The sequence below is a fragment of the Ochotona princeps genome, chromosome 18 (assembly GCF_030435755.1).
Source record: "Ochotona princeps isolate mOchPri1 chromosome 18, mOchPri1.hap1, whole genome shotgun sequence".
Classification (NCBI taxonomy): Eukaryota; Metazoa; Chordata; class Mammalia; order Lagomorpha; family Ochotonidae; genus Ochotona; species Ochotona princeps.
In genome coordinates this window covers 48,065,469-48,084,619 of record NC_080849.1, presented here as the reverse complement: position 1 = coordinate 48,084,619, position 19,151 = coordinate 48,065,469, and the positions used below count along the sequence as shown (strand labels likewise).

General features: G+C 41.8%; 1 protein-coding gene across 4 annotated transcripts in view; it reads right to left on the bottom strand.

The window, feature by feature from the left end:
* The window catches only part of PTPRM (protein tyrosine phosphatase receptor type M), a 787,515-nt gene that overhangs the window by 468,677 nt on the left and 299,687 nt on the right, over positions 1-19,151 (bottom strand). For all 4 annotated transcript variants that reach the window (XM_058676819.1, XM_058676821.1, XM_058676820.1 and 1 more), the window contains exon 4: positions 8,299-8,377. In XM_058676819.1, the coding sequence (XP_058532802.1) occupies positions 8,299-8,377 (79 nt within the window). The remainder of the gene's footprint in view (positions 1-8,298; positions 8,378-19,151) is intronic.

Below are 19,151 nucleotides of genomic sequence, written 5' to 3'. Positions count from 1 at the left end.
GGAAACCTGGAAATATGCAAATGAGGAATGGCTATGTAAAAACAGAGTGATCTAACATTTTGCTTCTAAAACTAGTATTAACCAAAGATGCCGTAGTGTAAAACAGTATTTTTTTTAAAAAAATGCTGATTTATTTTATATTTCCCAAGTAATAATGCAGAATAATCTCAGATTCTGTATGCAATTTATCCAATATACATCACTTGGGGTAATAAGGGTTTATACCCTTTCCATTGTGTTATTTTTGTGTTATTTGTGTTTACTTGTACTATTTTTAATTGTGTTATTAATTGGTAACACAATAACAGTGACATGATTCAGAGCATCACAAATGTAAATACATTGTATAAAATATGCAATATGGCAATGTATCATGACTCACCAGGATCTATTCTAAGAATACTAAGTTGGCTTAAAAGCCAAAAATCAAGTTTGAGGAACAGGAAATACATGATTATCTCATCGGCAAGGACAAAACATCTGCTAAAATTCAACACCTTTCATTTTAAAAACACTCAACAAGCTTCCTTTGTTTTTTTTTATTTTAAAGATTAATTATTTTTTATTGGAAAAGCCAATCTACAGAGAAAAGCAGAGACACAGAGAAAGATCTTCCATCCACTGGTTCACTTCCCAAGTGACCACAATGGCCAGAGCTGAGCCAGTCTGAAGCTAGGAATCAGTAGCTTCTTCTGGGTCTCCCACATGAGTGCAGGGTCCCAAGCCTCTGGACCATCCTGCTTTCCCAGGCCACAAGAAGGAGCTGGGTGGGAAGCAGAGAAGTCGGGACACAAACCAGCAGCCATATGGGATCCTGCACTTGGAAGCGGAGGATGTTAATCAATTGATCCATTGTGCTGGACCCTATAAAATTCCTTTGTAAAGAAAAAACAAGTCCGAGAAATCCACAGCTAACACCATTCTGAAAGACTGCAAGCTTTCCTGCTAAGAATAGAAACAAGAAGACAATGTCTGTTCTGCCCATTTCTAGTCCACACTTTAGTTGGGGATTCCAGTCATGACAATCACGCAAGAAAAAGAAAAGCATCCAGGCTGGAAAACGGAAACTATAAGTTTATAATGGAAGATGACATTATTTTGTTTATAAAAACAACTAAGAGTTCATGCACACATGAAAAAAACTCAGCGTTAATATGAAAGTTCACAATATCTCAGGACACAGATTGCTATAGAAACTCAACTGCCCTAGTGAGGAACAAACCAAAACTGAAACTGAGAAAATAGTTCTATTAATATCAGCAGCAAAACAGAACACTTAGACTGAATTTTACCCTCAAAACGTACAAAATGTGTATTCTGAAAATGACATATGCTATTGCAGGACATTTTGAAAGACTGAAATAAAAGAGAAGACATTTCATGTTCTCAGATCAGAAATCCTTTGTTGATATGATGATATTAACTCCTTGCCGAAACAACGAAGAGAGTCCACACAATCCTTATCAATATCCCAGCTGATAGTTTCAGGCAGATAGTGACAAACTTTTTGTCAAATCCAAAATGAAATACAAAGGATTCAGAAGAATCAAAAAACAAGCAAACAAAAAACAGGGCAGGTGCTTGATCAGCAATTAAGATATCTGTGTCCTGCCATCAGAACGCCTGGGATTATTATCTACCTCAGCCCTCTACTCCACTTCTCGCCATTGCACACGATGGAGGCAGCAAGGAGCTAGCAGCGATGGCCTGAAGAATGGGACTCCTGCCACCCGTACGGGAGATCGGGATCACATTCTCAGATCCAGCTGGACCTGGCCAGACCTGCCTACTGAATTCAGCACTTACAGGGTGAACTACTGAATGAAAGTTCTTTCTCTCAAATAATTTTTTTAAATACAAAAAACAATATTGAAAAAAAAGAACAAATTTGGAGGATTCACAGATCCTAGTTTCAAAACATATTACAAAGTCACAGTAATCACAGTAGTGTAGGGCTCAGAGAGGGACAGACACAAAGACGAAATGAACAGAATTGCCCATCCAGAAATACACCTATGCGTCTTTGGTCAACGGGATTTTTACCAAGGATGGGGAAGCAACTCAATGGAGAAAGACTAGTCTGTCAACAGATGGTGCTGTATTAACTGGATATCCACATGTAAAAAGAACTGTTTTACCTCCACAAATATCAACTCAGAGATCTATATGAAAAATTAAAACTATAAAACCCTTTGGAGAAAATATAGATGTGACCCTTTGTCATCATTAATGAGGCAAAGTATTCTTAGGTACAACAAAAAGTAGATACGTGGCATAAATGCCAAATGAAAAATACGAAAAGATAACCCACAGGCTTTAGGAAAACAGTTCCAAAACATGTCTGACCAGGGATTAGTATCTTGATACATACAAACATCTCTTACAACTGAGCAATAAAAAACTCAACAACAATGGAAAAAATATGAGTAGATGCACTCCCAAAATCATATAGAAATGGCCAAAGCACATGGAAAGATGCTCAACATCATTGGCTAAACCACAAAGTGAGGTGCACAGAAAACCTACATAGAAGTCACAGTAGCATTATTCACAATAGCTCAGCGGTGGAAACAACTTCAAAGCCTGCTGTCTAATGAACAATCACATGAAATGTGGCATTTCCACTCAATGTAAGATTATTTGACTTTAAAAAGTTGTGCAGTACTGACATATGCTACAACATGGAAGAAACTTGAAACATTATGCAATGTGAAAGAAACCAATTGCCAGAACCAATGAATGCAACTGCTTTTAAATGGAATGTGTAGAACAAGCAAATCTATTGAGATAGCAAGTAGGTTCAGGGATGTTGAGGGCTACGCTTGAGCGTCAGAGGGAATTGAGAATGACTAATCACGTGTATGGGATTTGGGGGAGTAGAGGAAAAGAGCAAAAACAAGTTGAAATTAATTATGGTGGTGGTTAAACAACTCGGTGAATACAACAATCACTGAATCATACAGTTTAAATAACCTGTATATTAAATGAATTATAACTCAGTCTGTTTAAATTGCATATAGTTTAAAAAATATGAAAATATGCATTAGAAGATGAACATTGGGCTGAGCAGGAAAGACCCCTTTCCAGGGTGGGTGTTTGGCTCAGTGATTAAGCTGCAACAGGATGCCTGCATCCCACATCAGGTTGCCTAATTCCAGTGCTGACTACTGTGTTTTAAGTCCTGCCTCCCGTTATTACATACCCTGTAAGACAGCAGGTGATGGCTTAAGTATTTAGGTCCCTAGAGGTCCAAATCTAGTCCTGGCTGTAGTAGGCATCTGTGTAGTAAAGCCATAGATGGAAGATCTCCCTGTAACAGTGTCTCTCTCTCCCTCTGTCTCTTTCTCTCTCACTCTCTCTGCCTTTCAAATAAAAATTAAAATAAATTAATTGGTTAAAAAGATACCCACATCCTGTACAAAGGGTACCTTTAAGGTACCAGCTTAACTGGTACCTTAAGGCCCAGCTTAACTCTTAACCACACATTCTTGCTAAAGCTGCACACTGGAGGGCAGATGGAATAGCTCAGGTGATTAGTTTTCTGCGTCCCACATGGAAGACCCAGGTTGTGTTCCCAGCTCCTAACTCCAGCCCCGATCTTTGTGTGCATGGGCAGGGGAGGTGGGGCCGGAGCGGTGAAGCAGCAAGTGCATGCCCTCTCTTTCCCTGCTTCTCAAATAAATTAAATAAAAATATTAATACCATATCATAAATATAGAATTTTCCACAAATGCTAGTCCATAGCATATTTAAAATAGGAGACAAAATAATGAAGTTGATAAAATACTTCTTTGCTTTCTTTTATCAGGATTACTGAACCAAATTTAAGATAGATTTTCATGTGCATATCAAGCACAAGAATTTTCTGTGTTTATTAGAAGTGGTCTTCAGCCAGAGAGATGCTGATTGTGTACAGCCACTTCCACATTTCAAGCTGAGCCTGCATCTTATTGTTACCACAGTAAAATCAACTTTATGAGCAACTTTATACTTGTATCAGAGCAGCCCCTATTATAAAAATGCTGTAATGTTTACACATAAATGTATATGAATCGAAACAGGAGCCTTTCCAGTAAACTAAATGAGATTCTGCTATTCCAAATCCATCTGGGGAACACAACCTTGGATATGAAATATTTATGCTCCTATAGGACTTAAATTTAAGAACCAAAATTTCAAAATATTGATTATTACTTAAAATCTTGATAGGAAATCCTGTAAAATATTACCTGTTAAGCTTTCCATTTTAAGAGCCAACCATTGCCTTCCTTAAAATCTCTATTTGCATGTTTTCCCCATAAACTCAGAAACTGTGGAAAAGATAACTACAGAGGGTGCTATCATCAAAACCATTTGAAGTTCACGGTTCAAAACGCTGTTGTATCACACATCATCCAGGTACAGAGACTGCTTTGCAATTCTGTGCTTCCTACCAGCAGTTCAGAAAGCCAATTAGGTATTAGCCCAGATCTTCTCCCAAGGAGACAACATAAGCACCGCTTCCAGGACCCTAGCAAGCTGGCTCCTCAGGAATGAATAAAACTGCAGGAGGCACATTACAGGAAGGCACTGGCAGACAGATAAGCATTAAGTCTTTATGTCTTTGCTGAATACAATGACTTAGAGCCTGTGGAATAGAAGGGGCTGCACCCCAGGAGCTATTATGTTGACTAATGGCCAGATGTAAAAAAGAAAAAAGGAACACAAGACACACTGGAGAAGCCCTGAGCAGGGCTGGCTGCAGCCGCCACACCTGTGCAACACCTGCACCCAGCACAGCATCTGCTCACAGTGAGACTCGCTAGGACCCAGCGCGTCGTAGCCATGTGATTTGTGGACATAATTTTTTCAACTTCCCCATCAGAGGTGAATCAGAGGCCAGGAACGTTTATGCAGAGCAGATGATTTCCTGGCACATTTCCAGACTGAAGGCTGTTTCCTTTCAGGATTTGGCCAAGTTCCAATGCAGGTAATTACATTCGGCTGCCTACATTCACCCTGCTGTTTCAATTAGGTACAGCCTTGTGCGTTTCCCTGCCTTTTCTGGGGAAGGGGGAGAAATTCTTCTTCAACTCCCCAGTGCTGCTGACATAGACTGGAAGGCAAATATGACGGGCTGCCAAAGTGATGTCTGCCTTAGTAACTAGTGAGATCACTTCTGTATGCTAACTTCTGTGTTGTGACAAGCATCCCGGCTCCCAAATAAAGACATCAAAGAAAGCAACCCTCCTTTGGATGGTCTAAGACAATTGCTCATAGGCCTTCTTTATGATTGTGGCAGGGAGCGCTCCAACAACCATTCAGATCCATGCAATGAAAAACGGAGTTATCCCTAAAAGTGTTTATCTCTCCAATACTGGAGACTTACCCATTTTCCCAAGAGTAAGGTATGGGCCATAAGCAGAGACCCATGAAATGTTTGAACTGGCCATTTCTCTTTAATGGCAGGGAATGCTAAAACTAAAGCAGGCTGCCATCCTCCCAATGGCCAACAATTTAAAGTCTGACAGTATCAACTCTGGGCAAGGATACTGTTAGTTATTTAAAAAGATGGTAGAGTTCTAGTTCATAGGATATTACGATATTACTACGCACAGCTAATTCCCACAACCTGGTTCTTTACCGTGAGCTGAAACACACCAGACACAACGAGCTTTCTTAGGTTTATTCCAACGGGGCAGGAACAGGGTAGAGGTGGTGAAGATCAGGAAAGAAGGGGAGAGAAGAGAGGAGAGAGAAGAGAGGAGAGAGAAGAGAGAGAGAGACCAGAGAGCGAGCCGCACCTGGGGGGGCCTTTTTGTCTGCCAGGTGTAGGGGGCGGGGATTGGGAGGCATTGAGGCCAGGCCCCTAGGGGATTGGTGCCTGCAGGTGAATGCCTAGGGATGATTGGTGAGTGGGCGGGGCTGGGGAAGGGGCTGGAAGATTGGGGTGGGATTCTCAGGTGGAATGCCAGGTTACATCTGATGGGTGGACTGCTGGACCAGCGCGAACTTCATGAGCTGTGAGGAAGAAGGAATGACGCCGGGTCCAGGGAAGGATATTGGAATAACTCCTTACAGATACAAGTGGAAATAAAAGCTCCATATCCTACTAGTAAAAAAATAAACTGGCTCAGACACTTTTCATAGCAATTTGGCAGCATCTAGCAAAACCAAAAATATGTTTCTCCTACCTCCCAGTGAAGAACCTCAGTATCGAAATCCCAACCATTTGCTCATGGCTGATTGCTACTAAGAAACTGTGCGAGCTTGCAGGCTAAAAGGCCTATGTGACCTTTAGCAGCCTATGCGACCTTTAGACTGATGGGTCCCGATTCTTTTTTTTCTTTCTTTTTTTTATTGTATTTTTGTTGACAATCTTTACATAGTTAATTACGGTAAAAAAAAAAAAAAGGTTCAGTGGGTATAGGGAAGTGGGTAATAGTATTATGTCCATATTGTTTCCATCATGTATCTGAGGTAAAGGGGGATATTGAGGGAGAAGCCCCACCCAGTTTCCTACCCACCCCAAGTCCCGGATGTGGGGCATGCTCTGAGATCCTTGCTCAAATGGTTTTAATAATTATGAATCGCTGCCAGTTTCACTCGATGAGGTCGTCCACTGATTGATGTGTGGTATTTCCCCTCACCTTGCAGGCTATTGTGGACTGCCCCTTTTCAAGCTATTGTGGACTGCCCCTATAAAAACCCTATGAATGTTCTGTTCGGGGGCCACTCTCCAGTAAGGGGTTGTTATGGGGTGCAGCCAGTGACAGCCAGCACCCATTGACAGTGGGCAAATGAAATGTGGTTGTCCCCTACCCTCTGTCCTGAAGGTGGGTCCTAACAGCAATGGAATGTTAATTCCATCCTCAACCACTCCCTCGACCACTTAGGTATTTGCTCCTGCCCACCTGTGACTCACCTATCAACTGAGAGGGGATGGTATTGCATTGTTGTGTAACCACTCCCCTCTCACGTCCCTATAAAGGGCCCTTGAAGCAGGGGCTAGCTCTTTCTGGCTAGGTGCTTCCATTACTCTGGCATCTCGACTCTTGGCTGACCCAGGATGGGTAATCCCCTGAGCATGGTCCCTGTGTACTGTTTAGATGGGACAATGGATATAACAATGTTGTTTCTGGTTTGTGTACTATCAGGTGTTCAAGGAGAGGTGAGGCCTAGTAGTGATGGAATGTGGGCATTGAAGCCAGGGAAAGGTGAATGTCTGCAGCTTTGTAAGTGTGTCCAGGTTATTCGTTGCGTGTCTCTTAGAATAGCTTATATTGTCGGGGAAGCTGGGATACAGTCTTCAGCTTAATAGATGGATTTAAGGATAATAACCATTTGTTCCTTTTGGGATTATGTTTGGTTGGATTATGATTGGGTGGATTGCCATATGGACTTGTGATCTGCTATTTCTATATGCTCTATTATCACCAAGCTTGGTTAATAAAGACTCCTTAATAAACCTTAAACATGTCTGGTGTGATCTTGCTCGCACCCTGTAACAGCGTGTCAGTCAGCCAGCTGCCTGCTCTCTACCAAGAACCCAGGCTCGGATGTGCTGAGTTTGAATAAACCATCCTTGTGCACTTGGATCAACTTCAGACTCCTGGTGATTTCTGTGGATCTCAAATCTGGGCACAACACTAGCAGTTTAACTTTCCACAAGTCTATCCCACCGAGGCCCTCATGTAATACCAAGAGGTACAGCCATGGATATTCACTGTAGCTTTTAGTTTTTAATTTTGTATGTATTTGTTTAAAGAAGCAGGGACAAACCTGTAGAAGGCAGAAAAATCTATGGTGTTCCCCATCCACTGGTTCACTCCCTATTATCACTACAGTATAGTTCTTCATATACAGTCATATGTCCATCATTGCGGGAATGGACAATGGCAGAGAGTCCAGCATCCTATTGTTAAGATATATTTAACAGTTTTATTCAGAGTCCATCTTTCATGTGAAAGTAGAGATGCATACTGCATTGTATCTTCACATCTAGATATGACAGTCTTTATTACAGTTACTATACATTCCCTTAAATGAAAAGCTATAAAACAAAATCAACAACAGGAATAATGTTTTAAAAATTTACAATAAAGTTAAATAACATGCTCCTGGAAGATGCTAGGCACCTAGGCATTCACACACAGATTCCTTGCTTGGGAATTCCAGGCTGGTAAGCCTACATCCACAGCTGGTGGGGGAACTCTCTGGGTAGCTTGGCTTTCCCTGGGTTTAACAACCTCCTCTTAATCACAGTGTACATCTGTCCCCAGTGATGAAACCCAGAATTTCACAGGGAAGCCAACTTACTGCATGGATGTCCTAACACCTTCACTTCATCAATAGCAAGGTAGCCTTGATGTCCAGAAGTCACCACTTCAAAAATCACCTGCAAAAGAAACATTTACATTATTTGCTCGTCTTTCTAAGATTTTCACCAATTATCACCTATATATACCATACATTGTTCCACCTATTCATTTGTGTTTCTAGCAAATATTACTCAAGTGTCTAGCACCTGCAAGTGAATGTCCCAGATTCCAGAACACAAAGCTAAATAAGGTTCCATTCTGTTCTGCTACAACCTGAAGGACTCACCTGGAAACAGGGTGGGGGAACACCGAAGAGAAGAGAAGGTGTTTGGAAAAACAAAGGCTTGAAATGATCTATAACAGGCTAGAGATACATAGCAAAATATGACAAAACTTGAAAAGTTTTGCAAAGAAGATAGTCATTATTCAAATTAATATGATAACTATCCCAAAGCAGAAAAGAAACCTTCTGTAGTAAAAGGATGATTTCTGGGTTGGGAACATGAACACAGCACCCCGAAGCTCAGGGCACAAGGAGCTGGCACAATCAGCAGCTTTTGCTGGTACGTAAAGTACCCAGGATAGGCATGACAGAAGCTCCACGCCCAAAACTCTCAGACAATGCAATACTGCAGCCAAGGTTTTGAGAAGCACTGATCCTAAGACAAGAACCTAAAAGACTTTGACGAATCTTATTACAGGTTAACCTACCCTCAAACACACAAACTGTTTTCCTCAGGAGGTAATATTAAGATTTAATTTGCTCTAGGCAACCTAGTTGAAAGTGACTCTCTTGATCAGAGAGAATCATGGAGAGTCCCAGATACTACACAAGTTGAAAAATACAGAATTTTAGGAAAGAGAAGGACAGGGTACTAGAGATGTGTATGCCAAAAGACGCTCCCAGGAAGAAGTGACATCAGAGCCAATAGTGAAGGAGAAGAGGCTTGCACTGCAAGAGTGCTCATCCCAAGGCCTGCGCAAAGGCCCTGACGTGCGTGGGACCATGACCATGGCTATGAATGAGGAAACTGGCCCCCACAGCTGTAAAGGTCAGCTACTCCTAGGTCGGAAACATCAGCATCTTTGCCCTCTTAATAATGTAGAAAAGACACCATGCTAACTGAAACTCAGGTGGTGGAGGTGTGAATTAAGAGAAGGAAACCATTTACCAGTAATGAAGTCAAGACGGCTTTTTGAAAGGAAAAGGACACCATATTTTGAGCTTCTGAGAAGGTAGAGCCATTGCAGTGAAACTGTCTGAACAGAACTAGTGCCAGGGCTGTCAATGTTCTCACCCTGATTATTCACCTCAAGGGGTCAGATGTCGGGCTACTGTCTAAGAGATCCACACAAACATTTTCAGTTACTTACTTTCATTCAATTTGAAAGGCAGAAAAGACAAAAACAGAGACACAGAGAGAAGATCCTGCAACTGTTGATGGACTCTCCAAATGCTGGCACTAGCTAGGGCTGTCCTACCTAGGCTAAGACAGGAGCCTGAGAGTCCGATTGCATCTCCCATGGGAGTGGTAGGGACCCAAAGGGCACATCAGCAAGCTGGGGTCAGGATCCGGGGCTTGAACCAGGCACTTGCATGGAGGTAATCCAAGTGGGCAAAAAAAAACCAAACAAAAAAACCACCTTTTTGCCCACATTAGGAGACTAAAGCACATAAGGGACTATAACTAATAATGTAATACAAAGACTACAACCCCAAAATACAACCCTAGAACTGCACTGCTCTGCATTTATCTCCAAGAAATGAAAGCTCCCATTCCAATAAAACTCATTGTTGTACTACCTTCTTGCCAGTCCCTTTTCTGTGAAAGTTTCAAAATTGAAAATAATGTTTGTGTCTCTTTCTGTCCAATAGGGAGCTACTCTAAGGCCAGGCAGTATACAGCAAGGGTGTGCAGATCCAGCAAGGGTCACAGGCCTGCCTGGCAACAGCAGCAATCAGTCGGCCATGCAGGACGCAGGAAGACGAGGGCAGCAAGGGCACAGCTGGGAGAAGAAAGCAAAAAAGGAGGAAGAAAATGGTCTGGGGATATGTTCTGGTCATTGTCATCCAACCCAACAGAATCTTCGGAAAAATCTTCTACGTGAGAAGTGAAACTTAGGACATTTTAAAGAGACGTGCCAAATCCTTCTTTTTAAAAAGAATTACTGAGTTCACTAATTCAAAAGACATTGCTTTGTGTACATGATTCCTTGTCCCAGGCATAATATATATATATATATATTTACTATATATGTATATATTCTATATAGTATGTGTGTGTATGTATATTCCCTAGGGTACCAGAGGACATAGCTCACAACAACTCCCTTTCAGAGATGAATAGGTTAACTCAGAAATTTTAATTTTTCTGAGGTTACACAACCAATTACAGATTTGGAATATAATTCTTGGTCTCTTTGACTTACAAGTCTGGACTCTTTGCACATTTCCAAACTATTTTAGCTCATATTGTAAGAGATCACAAATATACATGCATGTGATCATATGTAGCCATATACATATACATGATTTCTTCTACTGCTACATAAGCACATGCACATGTATACATAAGTACAAACATAAAAACACAAACCACACATGCATACACACACGCATGCATGTTCAGTAATGTGTGGACAGTTATACTTTAGAATTTGTACTTTCCGGGATGTCAATTATCATTTTCTTGAACTCTAAACATAGATGTTCTACAGAACAAGTTCTATAAAATAGTCTTAACAATATCAAATTTTAAGACAAAACTTGTAGGACAATTATATCCATTATATATATGTATATATATAATTATAAAAAATATATTTTTTGCATTGCTCACAAGCTAGAGCTTTCATAGTTTTCAATAGTGTGAGAAAATCAAAAGAAGAATATTCTGTAAGACGTGAGAATCTTTCAAATTCAACATCCATGAATACAGTTATATTGGCCCACAGTCATGCACATTCATTCACCACTTTGTTACAGCTGCTGTCTTACAACATTAGAGCCAAGTAGCTGCTACAGACACATCTGGCCTGCAGAGCCTGAAATATTTACTATCTAGCCTCCTGCTTTCTAGAACAAATTTTCTTGTTCAGCTCACCAACACAACGTCATTTACTCTGGTTAACAAGAACGCCTGTGTCAAAAGCAATATTTTGTCACAGCCCGGTACAATATACTTTGTACTCCACATAGCAGCTTCCTACTCCAACAGAGTTAGGGAGAGAAACCCTGCCCCTGGCTCGACTCGCTTCAGTTAAAATATATCTAGGGTATTGTCAATGTCCATACTGCTTATAATATTGCCACCAAATATTGTAAATTATACAGTATTGTAACATATTCAGAAAGTAGAGAAACTAATCATTTTACTGCACAACCCCTGAAACACTGTGCAAAATAAAACAAATACAACCCAGAAATCAACAAAGTGAACTACTGAGAATCTGTATTATGCAAGTTCAACCTGACATTCAGTTCTACTTTTATATCATGTACTTTTGTTTCAGACAGGTCTGAATAAAATTCCTTTATTTATCTTTATTGAAAACAGCACATTTCTAGGGAAAATGGCTTCTCTAGTTCAACCTAAACTGTGATAATCTGGCAAATTGTGGATTATCATGTCACATTCATAGAACTACCCTATCTTATTCTGTGATAACTGTTGTCAAAGCTTAATTTCAAATCACCATTTTTGGGGGATTGGCTTAATATAAAAAATCCAACCACTCTTCATCATTCCTGCATTCCATATTGGTGCATCTGACAAATTTATTTATAATGCCCTGATTATGCTTGGAAAATCCACATGGTGAGTTGGGCACTGCACGCAGCTGGTCCATGAAATCATCCCTAGCCAAGGCCACACCAGGCAAATGCGTATTTCTGCTTCAGCTTCTCTACTGTGAAAGTGTCCTGATCACTTTTTTCATTATATTATGCTTCTGACTGGTGATTTGCTTTTGAAAATAACAACGAGTGGGTGGTGGAAGGCTCTCTGACACGTCCAGGAGTAAGAAGGCTGTGATGAATCTTAGGAAAAAATATAACCATTGACTAAGCTGTGCTGAGATGTTGAGGCGTTCAATGCGAACAAAGCGGATGTGCACAAGATTGTCTGATGGTTAACCAGCACCCTGTGCTGGAAGGCTTCCAGACACTCAACCCCATATTTTCTACAGTAGGAATAGACTGGCACAGTGCACTCTTCCTATCTATGGGTATGCCATCCACCTATTCAGCCAACTAAGAAACAAACAAACAAAAAACAGATATATATTGAACACCTAGAGGTTGTTTTTCCTGGTCATCATTCTCTAAGAACTGTAGGCAAAAAACCATATGCATTGGGCCCGGCAGCGTGGTCTGGTGGCTAAAGTCCTCGCCTTGAACGTCCTGGGATCCTATATGGATGCTGCTTCTAATCCTGGCGGCTCCACTTCCCATCCAGCTCCCTGCTTGTGGCCTGGAAAAGCAGTGGAGGATGGCCTAAAGCCTTGGGACCCTGCACCCGTGTGGGAGACCTGGAAAAAGTTCCTGGATCCTGGCATCAGATCGGCATAGCACCGGCCGTTGCGGCTCACTTGGGGAGTGAATCATTGGACGGAAGATCTTTCTCTCTTTCTCTCCTCCTCTCTGTATATCTGACTTTGCAATAAAAATAAATAAATCTAAAAAAAAAACCGTATGCATTGTTTTGATCTCATAAGTAATCTAAAGCTGGCTGCAAGTAGTGGAGGATATGTTATATGGAAATAACACAGTACTTCCTGTAAAAGATAGGAATATCCAATGATCCAGTGGTATCTGTGGAAGTTGGGGGGCAGCATGTTGTCCCTGGAAGCCTCCTGCGCCGATGCTGTATGCACCTGTGCAATGTTCTCTGTGACTGTATACAGCTTAGACACGGGATAGTCCATGGTGCTAGTGCAGACTGGCTCACTGTGAGTCCCAGAGTAGTTTTGTGCTGATGGCTACCAGATATTACTTGTCACCATAGGGTGGAAGGAAATGCACAGCAGAGAGAAACAATATTCACTCAACCTGCTGATAACATCTTGGAAGACAAGCTGCCTCATCTCCCCAGACTGGGAAAAAGCATTTGCTTTGGGATCCAAAACCACTGGTTAAGCTGCTGCCTAGCGCTCTCATTTGCTTATGAAAAGTCCTCCCAGATGTTGGCTTCTGAGAGGTGTAACATCATCTCCTCCCTCTGATGCCTGCCAAAGTAAAAGGGCGATGCAGTCGAACACTGCAGCATCCCTGATACTCGCAGCTTCAATGAAAGGCAAAATTAGCTTTCCATGCCTCTACTTTCCCTTGCTGTGTGTGAGAAAGGAAAGGGATTCGCTCAGCAACAGGGACCCTCGCCAAGGAGGACGTGCTAGCAGAAATCATCTGTCAATGCCCTTCCAACAAAGGGGATTAGCAGGTGCACAGCTGTACTCTCACAAATTACCTAAGGCAGCTTTTTTTTTTTGGTTGGGGGGAGAGGGGTTTTTGATTTAAATAAAAAGCAAAGGCGGGTCTTACCCATTTACAAATCTGTCATGTTGTTTTCATCAAATGGGTAAAATCTGAATAAACAAAAACATACAGGGAGCCACAGGAGAACTACCATGTCCGTCACATTGGGTTGTCAGATTGCAGCTAGCAGGAGTACACGCAGGTGCTCTACCACCCAGCAGGGCCACCAGCGTCCACAACGGCAAGCCACGTATTTGAGGAAGAACAAGAAGAGAGGAGTTTAAGAGATGGAGATATGAACTCCTGAGTTCCTCCGTATTCGGTATACACATGTGTTATCACCCTGTACCCCAGAAACAGGTATAATTACTGTGTGTTAGTTTAAAAGAAAACATAATAAAAATGAAGTACAAGAAGCCAGGAGCAAACTACACACGCATTTGTTTCTATGAATGGGCTATTAGAATAGTGTAAGCCTGGGTTTGGAAACACAGAGCATTCTATAAACCTTGCAATGGGGCTTATTTTGGATGCTTTGTCAGGCCTATTCTCAAATGACTTCTTCTGTTTCTCCAAGCAGCCTCCAGTACTTTCCTTCTTTGCCTGTGGTCTCCTCTTTTCCTTTAAAACAGTAATGTGATGTGATCACAGCTTAACCGCTCATCCTATAACAAGGACTGCGAGAGGAAATCAAGGAAGAAGGAAGTACAACACAGGAAGTCGTCAGGGACGTGGTGATAGACAAGAGGAAGTGACCACACAGGGATAGGAAATAGCAAGCAACAGAGGACGTGCTTATCCGTGATCATCAATAATTAGTACGGGTTGAGAAAGAACACTTGAGATGAGGTGAAGTTTTCAAAAATAAGCATTTAATCTTCAAGCGTTTGGAACATCACACAAATTGCTCAATTTCATAAACGTATTATTGAGTTAATGCTGTGGGGAGAACCAGCATGTTCTTATTGAGATTTATTTAGTTTCATCTGAAAGGCAGAGTTACAGGAGCACCAGGACTCACACCTGCACCCACGTGGGATGCTGGCTCTGCAGGCAGAGGATTAACTTGCGATACCATCATGCTGCTCCCACAACTTACTGGCTTCTCAAATTTTACTACTATGATTTTAAGCATAAACTGCTGAGGGCAAGGACAACAGCTTAGACAAGCCTTCCTACTAGGCGACTTACATGTCACTGACACATGAAATTCCACATGTAATCCTATATGCAGAAAGTAGCTATTCAGTTGCTTTGCACTTGAAGAAAGAGTACAGTGGAGGATTGACGCAGCCAGCACATGTTCTGTCTCTCACCTGTTACAGGATATGTATTCCCCAAGTGCACATAAGAGAACAGTAGACTCAAAAGATGCTTCGCCAACACTCCAGCGGGCACCTCTATCCTGTGTGTGTTCCTCTTGGAGACACCGATACCTTTTGAGGACCCAAATGGCCAGCAGTTCGATTTTATCAGCACATCTTCCTGTTTGGCCAAATCATGCCTCCCAACACTCCTTGGATTTATGGAACACAATTTGGGAAAAATTATTTAGTTCACATTATCTCCAAGCAGTAGGCCGGTCTGCTGTCACTCAGCTGTGATTTTACACAGCTTTCCAGTGGGCTAAGGCAAACAAAGCCAAGAAGCCCAGCAGCTGTGTGGAGAATAACAGTGGCACTAATTGTGAAGAGATAGATAAGATCAAGTCATTCCTATTCCCTCAACTCCTCAGGTAGGAGAGATGTCAGCCCATAAGAGTCCCCCTCCCCGACACACCCCAGGGAAGCCTTCAGCTTGTCTAAGGAAATCATTTTCACAAGGAGGCTCCTTTGAGCCAGGAGACTTTCCTGTCTGCTGGCTTCATCCTCACATGCCTTCTGCTCAGTGTCTGCCCTTTACAGAGGCCGAGAAAAAGACTCATCCAGGGGTACCTACATGCATTTTTCTCTTTTCACAGCAACCATTTCTACTGGATAGCCTTGCTTTCCTTCCTAGCTTTCCAGTGAACACAAGACCACTGTCTATGCGAGGCAGGAGAAAAGTTGTGCAGGTGAAGAGCCAGAGGTTTTTATGGGCCCATGCATGAACAGAGGAGCTGATTGGTAGCCTCTGTTCTGATATGGGTGGGGACAAGAAAGAGAAGGGTGATTGCACAACAAAAGCTGGGATCTTATTTTTTTAAAAATGAATGTCAGAAAGCAAGATGGTGAAATGTGAGAGGAAATTGCTAGTCTTCCAGTGGCAGGAAGTCAAGATCTTAATCCATGGCAGCAGGTGCTCAAGGAAGGCAGGGGGCCCAGGCTTCCCTGAGGCTGCTGAGCCCCAGAAGGGCACATCTAAGTAGCAGCAATTACAACAAACACTAATTAAGTTATTAAATATGTGTTAATCATCAAATACTTGACAATTTATGCTTTAATGCACAGTAATTAACCTGCAATTAGCTGTATTCCGTGCAGGTTACTATAATGATTTGTACCAGTAGAATATTATTCCACCATACACCATAAATAGTAAATGCCGGCTACAGTGACTGTGTGCAAGAATGGTTTCCTCCACTAAGGATTGTTCCAACACCCCAGATGTGCTTGGGAAGCAGGCACTTTAGGGGAACCATTATGAAAATAAGAGATGAGCATGAAGGTTTTATGAGAAGTTGTGTCTAATTTGATTGAAAACTTACCCTGTTCATGACCCCAATCAGAATGAAAAAAGTCCCCCAGATTGTGTGGTCCAAGTCAACTAAGAAACAAACTCTAACAAACGCTCAGAACTCCCAAAGGAACACAACGGACAACACAGCATCATCGTCAAATGCAGAGAACTTTGTTCTGAATATGAAGCCAGAGAGGGGGACCTCCTTGGACCCCGTGGCACCTCGCCTCCCAATCCTTGAGTACAGCAGTTTGGGAACCTCCCAATGGGAAGCAACTTGGTTCACTGCTTTTTCTCCAGGGATTCTTCTTCAAACGCTTTTTCAAGAACATCCCACTCAACACATTTAGGAAGTGGCTTAGCAGGCAAAAACCTCTCAACTATTATCAATTCCCATTTTCATTGTCTTTCACAAATCTTAAAGGTGGCTCAGCCAAGTGCTACCATCGGAGGCTCTCATGTCACAGGTGAGTTTTTGTTGCATCTCTAATCCTGCACAGTCATTATATCCAGGTCTGTAATTAGGAAAATGAGGTTCATAAAGTTATAAACAGTTACCCAAGCCGCTTCTTCTTTCTAGTAAGATTTATTTATTTGAAAGGCACAGAATACAGAACAGAGAGAGAGGTAAGATTAGAGAGAGAAAAAGAAAAAATAAGAGATGTGAGAGAGAGAAAGAGAGAGAGAGAGAGAAAAAGGAGAGAGAGAGGGGAGAGAGAGAGATTGGTCTTCTATTTGCTCACTACTCCTCAAATGGAAACAACACCCAGGTCTTGGCCGGACTCAAACCAAGAGCCCAGGATTCCATTCTAGTCACCGACTTGGATAGCAGTGACTCAGGTACTTAGGTTATCTTCAACTGCTTTCCCAGGCACATCAGCAGGGAGTGGGAATAGAAGTGGAGTAGCCAAGACTCCAACTAGCACTCACATGTGATGTAGGCATTACAAATAGTGGCTTAACCAGCTATGCTACAACCATCCCCTGTTGCCCAAACTTACAAATAAGGAAGTAATGATATTCAAATCCTATTCTGTCTATGTCAAAGTGTGTCATCTTTAGTTATGTTATAATGTGGATCATTCTCAGACAACGAATAGGAAATGTGCAATACTCATATTATGATACAAACTGTAACAATACAAAACACTTTGAAAGATTTAATTTATTCAACTTATGTCAAGTGACAACCACTATCTAATAGGAAAGCTACCTTTGAAGAAATTAACATTTTAATATGCTAGTATTTCAAGTATACACAAAACTCTTTTTTTAAGATATTTATTATGTCTCTTGCAGGCATCACAGTAATTCAGGAGTGCTCTCTTGTGGACATTGACTCATGTATTCCAAGACAGAGTCTCTTAGGGAAACCACATGATCTATTCTATCCTCTTTTCTTCAACGTCAGTCTCAGGTACAGCATATCTGTTTTTTAACAATGCATCAATTGGATGTTAATTTTTACGTACCACCTTCAAACAAAAATCACACACAGACATTCATGCACGTATAGTAACAGAAAAACTTGCATGTTTTGCAGACCAGTTCATATCTGTGGGCCAGCAGACAAGTCTTTAAGTAGAAATCAATGCAGAAAGTTAGACTAAAAGTAGCTATGCTCTGGCAGGATTCCCCTCAGGAGACCTTGTGCTGGGCTGGGGAAGCCCTCTCCGGGTTTCAGCTGACAGGTTATGCTGTATCGTTTGTATGAGGTTTGTATGAGGTTGACCTAAGTTGGGGTGGACACAGCACTTGGTAGGTGCTTTCTTCTTAGTTCATACCTGTTGATACATTTTTTTCCCTTGTTCTGCTAGGACAAGGAAGAAGATTCAGGTCTTCTGTGGTGGTGCTGTTGGGGCCTAGCCTCAGGAATTTGTTCTTTCATTTCCCCAGTGTCATCTATATCCTACCATTTGCCCTCAGTGCATGTTGCAAAGAGAGTAGTGACTTCAACAAGTTCACTTCCCATCAGAAAGAGGGAACTAACACCTTCAGCATGTATTCTAACCTTTAAAGCCCAATGCTTGGTTGGGGTGCTCAGGAACTGAATGAACCAGGGGGAGTTTTTAGTGCTTCTGTACCCTTCATGATTGTTGATAACAGGTTCTTAAAAACTCACCAACATTGTAATTAAAAAATCTACAATTTCACCTTTGAATTCACAGTATGAAGCTATTCCTCCTGAGTCAATCATTGCTTTGAACTGAAAGTTTGTATCCCTTCAAAATTCATGTTGAATCCTTCCCACCACCCCTCCACTCCATACCTCCCAGTGTGTTGAAATCCCAGTATTAGGAGATGGGGCTTTGGGAAGGTCCTTGGACCTCACCAGGGTGCGGCCCTCCCAATGGGATCAGCATTCCAGTATGCAAAGGCTAGTGACAGTTTACTTTTCCAACTTCCCTTGTCATGTGAGGACACAGCAGCAAGACAGGCATCTGTAAACCAAGGCAAGAGCTTCCATCCAGCTGTCCATGCTGGTGCCCTGCCCTCAGACCTCCTGACTCCAAATGTGTGAGCAATAAAGCCTATTGCTTAAGCTACTAGCTCTATGGTATAAGACAATGACGGCACACATTTTATGGAGAACCCAAAGCTACAAGGATAAAGATCTACTTTAACTTGACAAATTACACAGTACTTGTGACATACCTGAGATTACAATGGCAAGTACAGGGGCCAAAGGGTCAGGATAAGGCATTCTTAATTGGGAAGGT